This window comes from Chlamydotis macqueenii, chromosome 26, assembly GCF_036417535.1.
Source record: "Chlamydotis macqueenii isolate bChlMac1 chromosome 26, bChlMac1.mat, whole genome shotgun sequence".
In the NCBI taxonomy this organism is placed as follows: Eukaryota; Metazoa; Chordata; class Aves; order Otidiformes; family Otididae; genus Chlamydotis; species Chlamydotis macqueenii.
The window spans coordinates 4,694,606-4,704,836 of NC_141581.1; the positions used below are offsets into that span (position 1 = coordinate 4,694,606).

The 10,231-nt window shown below is 44.7% G+C and overlaps 1 protein-coding gene across 2 annotated transcripts in view; it reads left to right on the forward strand.

Moving 5' to 3' along the window:
- KDM4B (lysine demethylase 4B) overlaps positions 1–9,918 on the forward strand; it is an 87,060-nt gene extending 77,142 nt beyond the window's left edge. For both annotated transcript variants that reach the window (XM_086767231.1, XM_086767232.1), the window contains 5 exons: positions 3,704–3,889; positions 4,035–4,199; positions 4,972–5,091; positions 7,334–7,426; positions 9,306–9,918. In XM_086767231.1, coding sequence (XP_086623357.1) covers positions 3,704–3,889; positions 4,035–4,199; positions 4,972–5,091; positions 7,334–7,426; positions 9,306–9,491 — 750 coding nt within the window. In that variant the 3' untranslated portion in view covers positions 9,492–9,918. The remainder of the gene's footprint in view (positions 1–3,703; positions 3,890–4,034; positions 4,200–4,971; positions 5,092–7,333; positions 7,427–9,305) is intronic.
- The last annotated feature ends 313 nt before the right edge of the window (positions 9,919–10,231 follow it).

The window sequence follows — 10,231 nt, forward strand, 5'->3', positions numbered from 1 at the left end:
CCTCTTCATTACCAGCGCTTGTAACGATGAACTGAAAACCCTCTTACACAAGACTCGCTTGTATTGCTTAATGGAGCCTCACGAGGAAACATGACTTAATTCTTTAACTCTCCTGTGCCTGCCTTACGATCCTGTAGAGCCAGGGCAGTACCGACCTACGTAAAAAATTGATTTGGATGACAAAATGTAAAGGCAGTGGTGCTTCTAGCAGCAGCATTGGTGTAGTGTGTGAAGAAATACGAAGGCGATTTAAATGGGATAAGGTCATGTGGAGAAACACTCACGAGCCATCGTGGAGAATTTTGGGTTTCTTGGTAGGAATTTGCTGGTAATTCCTGGAGCACATGAGGAGTCAGTGGAGGGGTTGGGGGAAGGTGTCTGGGTTCTGGAGGTGTGCAGCTGCGTTTAGGACGAGAAACTGGAGGGGACTAAAAGGTGGTGGTGTTGGATCTGCTGACTTTGGTGATAACAGAGTTGATGCAGTAGTAGATAAAATTGGAGAGGTGGCTTTTGGTGCTGGAAAAGATGGAAAAGGAGAGAAGGAATGATTTGAAGGCTGAGGACAGTGGAAGTGAATGGATGAAGGCAATGAAGGAAAGAGGGGAGTACGGGTTATCCGTGATTATTTTTGGTTTTTTTTTAATGTGTTTATATTGTTTTAAGTCACGGAGAGGGCTGAGGTAACGAGCAGTTGCAGTGTCTCCTGCTCTCTGAGCGTGCACCAGGCCTCCCCTTTCAAGCACAGGCTTTTCAGTCCGTTTGTGGCTATTGCATAGTTTTAAAGAATGCAGTTTGCATGCTTCCTGATTAATGGTGTATTATGGGCCTGCGCACGTAAATTATTTACGACATGGAAATTTGGAATAATTAGCTGTCATTCCTCAGTGGAGTAAACGAATTGCAGTGTTCATCATGCAGGAGACAGCCCATTCCTTACTCTCAGCCATGACCCGACTTTCCGTTCTGCATTTATTCTGAAGATTTTTCTCCTGTGCTTTAGACCTTCCCTCTCCCTGCTGCCTCCCCTCCCACAGCAAATGTCTTTCAATCTGCATGTGCTGCTTTACCACAGCACTTGGCACCAGCGCTTCTGCCCATCGCATCTCCCACACTCCCAGATCTTCTGCATTTTCACCCTTTCTACCACTTCAGCCTGACTGTAGCTCGCATTTTCCTTTATCCTTTGATCATATTTGCTCTGAATATTCCACTGATGTAGCTCTTTTGCCTGTCTCAAGGACTTTGTCTTGCCGCTGGGGTGTCATTAGGTGCGTCCTCGTCCTTCTGCCATGGCAGAATGCTGTTTGCATCAGTAACGGCGGATTCCTGATCCTGGAGGGGTGACGCTCCCGTGAGAGGCAGCCTGGAGCACGCTGTGTGTCAGCAGTCGTCCCTGCTGATGGGAGAACTGGGCATCGACAGTTCAATAATGAGATCTCATCGCTATCGACTCGCGTTGGGTGCCGCGTTCCTGCTGCACGCTTTGCTGCAGCGCTTATCTGGCTTTTGAACACGGTTTGCAGAGCGGTAAAGGCACAGCTTATTAAATACTAAAAACCATGTTCTCGCAACACTTTGGCTCTGGCTTTGAATTTCCTGGCTTTTGTTAGTTTAAGTAAAAAGGCCGAATTAATCTTTGGTGTAAACATACTGACTCAGTTACTTTGCAGGAAGCGGGACGGACCCCGGTCGGGGCAGGATGATGTTGCACAGGAATCGGGAAGAATGCGTCTCCCTTTCTTCTGCGTGTTTTGCTTTCAAGGCAAAGAGAAACGCTCTTTGGAGAAGGAATACTCTTTTATTTGTCTTGGCAATGTGCTGCAGGTAGTGCAGTGGGGCCCTGGCTCCTAGCTGTGATAACAGAAATACAACACTGACATTTGGCAATTCTTGTTTTGCGTTTACTGGACAGTTTATGATATGATCCCACTCCTCGTGTTTCTGAGGGTACACTTTTAAGATAGCTCAGATCTAGAAGCAGAGAAAATTTGTGCTTCTGGGGGTTGTTTTGGCTTATTGTGTGATCTCAGGCAGCTTGTGTTACGTTGCTGATCCTGTGGGATGGAGTAATTCGTACGGATCTTAAAATTAAGGTTGTGTGTTCTGTAATGTCGCACTCTTCGTGCGCTGCTTCAGTGGGAGTGAGGTAAACGAGAGGCCACGGAGAGTGGACGAGGGGAAGAAAGGCTCTGTTCAACATCAGACACCGCAGAAAGAAAAAGAATTGGTTACTCGTTGCGTCATTGTGTGTTTGTAGGGCATCGATGTTTGGGAGGAGGCAGGGCTCAGGCCTGGGGGCGGTGGCTGGAGCGAGCCAGGGTGCTGCGTTTGGAGACTGACGTCTGGAAATGGCATTAAAAATCCCTGCTTTCCTCCGCTCCTCCTTGTGTGTGGAAATAATTTCTGTGTAATAAATTACATAGCTGTGTAGTCAGATTCATGGGCATGTAATGTCTCTCGGGATTTTCTTTGTATGAGCCGTTGGTTCTAACAAGTAAAATGTGTGTTTGTTCCACGTGTGTGATATTAATTTTCCCTGGTTTGCCTTGCCCAAGCCTCGACTAAAGTAGAGGAGGTGCCATCCATCGGTGACAGATTCCCTGGATTTAAAGGTTAAAAGCTAGGAATGGTGATTCCAAATAGATCCCCAGAAGCATTACACAAGTGTCCAACTTAAATTTCCTTAGATGGAGATTCCCAAAATCTAGTCTTTGTATTTTTGAGGGGCTGGAAACAAGAATTTGGTGCTGCTAGGGAAGGAAGGAAGGAAGGAAGGAATCTCATTTCCCACTGACACCTAACGCTTGCTGCCAAGCCTACAGCGCCGTAAGGCTTATGGTTTTTAGCTTTGAAAAAATTTAGATTTCTTTTTAAAGCAGTCACACACCTTAAGTTGCTTACCTGTGCCCCCTCAGTGCTGTCTGATTAATTAGCCTACTTTGCAGAAAATTAATTTTAAAAAATACCAAAACATTTCATACCTTTTTTCCCCTGTAATTCTGGTGTTTGGTACAATGTTTTTATTTCTTCTGTTTGCAGAACGGTGACTGAATTACCAACAGCAGCTGATCTGACATGGATACCAATAAAACATTGACAGTTGATACGTTTCTGTGCATAAAATAAACACGCAATATTTTTGTTCTATTATATAAAATTATATTCTATTGGATCTAATAGGCAGAATGTTCCATTGACTGTAACAGAACAAATTATTACACAGTTACTGTGTTCTGGTGTTTCAAAAAATGAAAATGCTGTTTTCTAGCGGTGTGTCTGTGAAGATCTGGCTGCTGTTTGGATTACCTTAGGTACGTTTCAGCTGTCTGAGGAGGATGGTGCTGAGCTGTAGCAGTGCTCTGATGACACGGGGGTGTGTTGGCCTGTTTTGCCCTCCCTGTCTCTCAGCCCTCCAGTGGGTCCAGCACGGTTCTGAAGGGCTGAGTTACTGGTAGGCATCATCACGTTCAAGGGAACGATGAGTTAGTATCTGCTGCAGTTCCTTGGCTTATGAGGGAGTCAGGGCAAGCATACGTAGGCGGTTCTGGAAGTGCTGGAGCTGAGCTCTCAGCAGGAACATCGCCGTTTCTGGCTGTGGCTCCTGGGCCCTAGGCACCCATGTTACAGACCACGTTGGGTGACTTGATGCCGTACGTTAAAGCTGGTGACAGCCCGCGTGACGCTGGCCTCTGTTTCTTTTCAGAAATGCGTGTACTGTCGGAAACGGATGAAGAAAGTGTCTGGTGCCTGCATCCAGTGCTCCTACGAGCACTGCTCCACGTCCTTCCACGTGACCTGTGCACACGCAGCCGGTGTGCCCATGGAGCCGGATGACTGGCCCTACGTTGTGTCCATTACTTGCTTCAAGCACAAAGCAGCTAACCAGAATGTATGTTTTTGGGTTTGGGTTGGTTTTGGTTTTTTGGTGGGGTTTGTTTGGTTGTTTTTTGTAGAACAGTTTCTGTACGCTGATATTTTTGAGAAAGCTTTTATGATCGTAAATTGCACATCATTCTCTTTTCTCTGCACCACAGATTCAGTTTCGAAGGGAAGTGACTCTCGGACAAACTGTGATCACAAAGAACCGGAATGGACTCTACTACAGATGTAAAGTGATTGGCATGACAACACAGACTTTCTACGAAGTGAACTTTGACGATGGCTCATACAGTGACAACGTTTACCCAGAAAGCATTATTGTAAGCAGTTCTCTGTGGAAACTATGGCTATGATAGATGAGTACAAAGTGTCATGCATGCATTCCTCTTCTGTCCACTTTGGGGTGGAAAAACAAAGTAAAACTTAAAAAAAAAATATATGTAGAAAAGCTAAAGTTGCTGTTTGCATAGAAAAATCTCACGTTGCTCTTCATTACTGCTCTTCTTGTTCATCACTTTATCCTGTTTCGTTTTTTTGTTTCGTTACGAAGATGTGCTTTTGCTGTATGCAGATGACTTGACAGAAAGCAATGTTTGTTTTAAGTTGCATCCTGTTTGTTTTGTGGTTGAATAATCTTTTATTTTCCAACTGACAAGTGTGATTCATGGGGAAAGCAGCTTGTCTGTCAGCAGTTCTGGTTCAAAATAGGGAATTCACTTAATGGAGGGAATGTGTGGAAGAGACTGCCTTGTCAGCTCGTACGTTCTCTTCCTGACTGCCGTTGATTTACCACGTGAATGGTAAATCACCCCGCTTGTTTTTGTTGATACTGGAGATCTGAAGTTTTGGGATTTGTAATGAGAAATTCCCTAGAACTGGCTGCTGTCACCAAGGGAGGTGCAAGCGTTTGTTTCTGGTCTGTCACTGGTTAATGGCTTTGTTTGAGATGACTGCAATTAATCACAAGTGCAGAAACTTGCCGTTAGTGTTGTGTAGCAGCTTCCTTGAGCAGTGATTCTAACGCACCTCTGTACCGAGTCCCTGAGCTTTGTCTGTGTTGGCTGGCTGACCTTTCTCACTCTGTGTCTCCAGAGCAGAGACTGCGTCCAGCTGGGACCCCCTCCAGAGGGTGAGCTGGTTCAGCTGCAGTGGACAGATGGAATCATCTACAAGGCCAAGTTTATTGCAGCCCAGATCAGTCAGATTTACCAGGTGAGTATGGGAGAGTGCCCACCTACTTCGCGTCAGCGCGTCGGATTGTTGCAGGAATTGTATGGCTCCCTGGTGTTGAGTACTTGGTGATGAAGGGAGAATTTGCGCGTGAATTTGAAATGAATACTGCTGGTAGTCTGAAGAGAAATATAGTGATAAAATAGGATCAAGCTCAAACTTTTCATGGTAGAGCGTGGATGTATGGATAGACATATGTCTAGACTATATCTACTTTTAAAATATAAAATAAATTTGCCCTTTTCCTGATAGTTCAGATCTGACTCAGGTCAAAAGCAACTTGAACTGATGGCTTTTCTACGGCTGGAGCTGAGCTCGTGGTCTGTAGTTCCCCATGAATCAGTATCTACATAATTACAGCTTTCCTTGAAGCTTTGAGAGAAAGTAAGGGAAAGGATGGGTCAGGAGACTGCTTTAATGGGAGAGAATAATCCTCTGGTCATGGGAAAGTACTTCGTGGAGCAGCATCAGCATGTGGAAGTGTGAGGAGTTGGAAACCTTCCATCTCTGGTCTCGTACGCTCTCACCATCTCTATTTTTAAGGTGAGAAAAACAGCAGCCAGGGTTGTTTTTTTGCCTTTGAGTCTGTTCCACATATGGGATTTTTGCTTGTGGAAGGTTGTGATAGTCAGTAAAGGAAGATTTACTCTGGTACAGTATTAGTATTTCAGCACAGAAGGTTTTACAAGACGTAGCACGTTAATTTGATTAAATCCATTTTAAATTATACTAAGAAGCTGAAAATTATAGTTGCTTGGAAAGTGTACTTTGTGCACATCCTTTTGAAAAAATCTGCTGAAGTTTGCACATAATTGTTATTTTAAAGAGATTAATGCCCCTGGACAAAAGGCAAAGAAAGTCTCATACCTTGTGTGTGTCTGAGGTGGGGTTCTGGTTTCCGTCCTTTCGACGCTGAGGGTTTCGCGATGACCCGCCGTGTCAGTTCGCAGCCTTTTTGCTGTGTGTAGTGGTGTTCACTGCTGCAGAGATGATGTGATCTGCGGCGACCCTGGTTGTGAATAAGTACAATGTCTAGTTCCACAAAGATCTGTTGTTATGCATGCTTTCCAGTTTAATCACAGGACAGGAAATTGCCATTGATTTCTCCACGGTACGATAATTTGCAATAGACTGTTCCACTGATAATGCCAGATGACAGAAAATATGCACGAGCAGTCCGTGTTTTTCCAGTTACATACAAGGAAAACTCTTCTCCGTGGGGAAAATGTGGAGAGCTTTCCATATTGGTTCCCATGTAGAGCCTTCTTCAGTACTTACGCTGCATCTTTTCTCTGTTTTGGAATAGGATTATATTTAAAGACATGGAGGCAGTTTTGTTACGGAATAAGCGTGTTCACAGGAAGCCGACAGCATGGATTAACTGTCGCATTTTAAACTTGTCTTATTTGGCAGTAGCCTCCCAGTTCACATCTCTCAGTCTGTATTTTTGTCCGGTCTGAACCTGACATCCGGTGTTAAGCCGTGGTGTGTGTCCTTCTGCGTTATCCAGAAAAGCGTAAGAAGTCTTGAGCAAAGGAAATGAGAATCTCTTAAAAACTTCTACTAGTTTTAACATTTTCATATGCGCGTTTCCATGAATAAACATCCCTGTAACTTCTGATGCATAATTCATGATAAATCAGTGCTTAGCCAAAAAGGTTTGGCTTGAGGAGTTATTGCCGCTTTTTGTACCTGGCTGACTGTTTCTGCTTGTTAAAATACAAATGTATTGTAGCAGCTGGAGTTGTTTCCTTATGACGTGTGAAAATGCTTTGTTTAAGATGAAAGAAATTATTACCATCCTGGCCTGAATACAGGGCTGCCTTTTATTGTAAGTGAAAAGCTGCTTTTTTCAGGGTTTGAATCAGAGATCTGCAGTGCTCTGACGGGGTGGGAGGAGCAGAGGTGCTGGTCCAGCTGTGGTGTAGACATTTTGGTTTCCACAGGAGCACTGAATGAAACCACTTGGCCCTGATAAGACAGGGATGCCTGAGCAGCACTGAAACCAGCACCGAGTTCAGTTTAGGGATTTGCAAAAGACTCATTCTCCAGCAGTCCTAGGGACACGCCGCGCCCAGAACAGGGAATCACCCATGGGAGCTGGCCCCTGATGCGTCCTTGCTGTTCCCGTGGAGGGACCATACACGGCAGTCTGGGAACGGACTCCTGACACACCGTAAATATAGAGGCCAAGTTCACATTTCATCTTCTCTCTACTCCGCAGGTCGAGTTTGAAGACGGTTCCCAACTCATGGTGAAGCGTGGTGATATTTATACCTTGGAGGAAGAGCTTCCCAAGAGAGTGAAGTCTCGCCTGGTGAGTGTCAGAGTAACAGAAACAGAGCGGCTGTGGCTTGCGGTACTCAATCTCATTTTCTTATCATTTTGTTTAGACATTAGGAGAGTGCAGCCTCCAGTTTCTGTGGCTGTACAACCACGTGTCACTCACAAAATCCGTAGAGTAGAAGAAATCCTTGATGTAAATGCTTGAGAAGCACTTAAATGATTTTCCCTTTCACGTGTTCAGATCTGATTTTTGTTTTCCCTGGTTAAAAGATTACGTTCGTTTCATTTTACACCATGTGAATTCAGTCATACGGACTGCCGTTGTGTCTGAACACTGCTTTTCATTAGAAGTGAGGTGAGCTGGCCTACAGCTAAGTGGTTTCTGGAGAACTGATTAGCAACACGGGACCAAACCCCTGTTTCTCACCAAACAGGAGATTTAGAAGGTAGCTCTGACTTATAAAGCTCTGAATCTAAAAGATCAGCCTGTCTTTAACTGCATACAGTGGAATTGTTGAGTCTAGAAAAGACGAGGGATTTATTTCCTAGCTGTTTTGGTTACAGGCTTGCTGAGTGTTTTCAAACCTGGTACTTGAACCTCTAAAGCCATCTCATTTAAACGAACGATGAGACTGCTTTCTGTGCAAATGCAGAAACTCTGTCTGTCCTGTCAGCCACCGCAGGCAGGGACAGATCCACAGAGTTAACCTGTGGTAAGGCTGTGGCCTTCTGTCTCTTCTACAAGGCAAAACCTTTTGTTAAGGATACGTGGAAATTGCTGTGCCAAGTTAAACCAGTGATTTGCTGACCCTCTGAGTCCGTGGCCGCTGGCAGAAGTGAGATGCGCATCGTCAAAAATGGCCTGGTGACAGGCGATGCTGTGGGAGAACTGCTGACAATTTGGAGGAAACTTTTGGTTGCTTCTGCATGAAATCTTCAAGGGTTTTACACAAAAAAAAAAAAACCCCAGCTTTCTGAAACATAGCTCTGGATAGCCTCTCCCTCTTGTTTGAGGTTGTTTGTCTCATAAGACCTCATGGCATTAATTCTAGAGGTTAATCATAATTTACCTTGTTATCCTTGAAAGACTTTTGGTGGCAACGAAGCACCCTAGAATTAATTTCTAGGATGTGCACAATGTTCCTCTTTATTTAAGTTTGTCTGATAATAACAACACACAATGGAGCCCTGAAAGAGAGGATTTGGAACGAAACCTGTTCTCCGCAGCGGAGACATCAGGCTTTGTAACAGTTCCAGCGAGAGGAAAGCAAGCTGGAAAGTGAGTACAAGGTCTCAGGGCTGGTTGAAAGCTAAGGCTTTTCTCCTGTACTGCTGCTGCCAGAAGGCTCAGACTGGGCTCCGTGGAAGCCATGCTCACAGCGCTTTAACGTAGAACACAGCACAAAGGAACAAAGCGATGGGAGGTGATGATTTCCGCCAAGAAATGCATCTCATTTGAGAGCGTTAGAGCGGGCCGAACAGAAGCAGTGGTCTCTACAGTGATCCCCAAACACCTTCTGTCAGTCTTTTAAAAAAAAAAAGACATCAGGGAAGCCCCAGTTTCCTCTGTGCCCTCTACTGGGAGAGAATGCCCTGAAGAGGCAGAGGAGGATAGGAGTAAACAGAGGATTGGCACGGCAGGAGCAGAAGTGAAAGAGATGCTAAAACAGCAAGAAGGGAGCTGGAGGGTTTCTCTTTCCAGCTGGGTTTCAGAAGCCCAGAAGTTGTAATTTCAGCCATGTGCTTTGCGTGTTTCGGAGTTGGCTTTTTCTGCAGAAATGCTGTGAACCAAACCATTCCCTTGCTATCCCTGCTGTCTCGTTGCACAGGTGTGCCCCATGGTTTGCACCCGTGTCTCTCCCTGTTTTCCTGCTGTGGCTCTTAATGATTGTGCTTTGTGTCTCCCGCAGTCCCTCAGCACTGGGGCTCCTCAGGAAGACGTATTTTCGGGAGATGAAGCGAGACCAGCCAAGCGTCCCCGGCTGGGGAATTCAAGAAATCCTGAAGAATACGGACAAAACCCAGATTACTTGGCCTTTATGGAGAGCCTGTTGCAGACACAGTACCAGCCTGGAACTCAGAGCAACATGTTTTAACTAGAATTCATTTAAAATATTAAATTAACCCTTTTCTAGCTTGTGGAAAAATAAACGGGAAACTGTGGAATAGAAGATCGTCTTTGTGCAATAGCCTGCTGTGAATTCTTTCACCTGCTCGTGGTTTGAACTGCAAGAAAATCCTGTCTGGCTGCACGCTACCTCTCCTTTGCCAGACGTTGCCGACCGATAGAGTAGGGAACTCGAAAAACGTTCAGTCAGCGTTTCACACGGAGACTTTGGAAGAGTTTGTACTAACGAGGCTTTGTGACTGGCTCCTTTTTATGAGGCTTGGAAAGGGTTAAAATTTAACAGAATGACTTTTTAAAATATGGTAAACTCTTTTGTCTTTAAAGGTGCTATTACATTGACTACTGAAGCAGCCTTTGGAATTGTGTTTTCTGTACATAGACGTCACCTTTGTGAAGTTTTCTATAAATGAGCATTATTAAAAAAAAGAGCAAACAAAAAATAGGAAAACAAAAGTTTCCACAAAACCTTTTTCTAGATGATGGCTTTAAAACAGACAATAAACAAAATCCTCCCCTCTCACCCTCTCATGAAATGTGACTGATACTACAGCGGGGAGAGAGAGAGCACGAGCAGACGTCCTGGGAAGTTCTGGGTTCTTTTTTTTGTAAAGAAACACTATCTTCTTTGTAATCTGGGGAAGATGGGGAAAGAAATGTTTCTTAGCTGGGATGTTTCTTACCATTACTTCTCTTACTGACATGCGACGG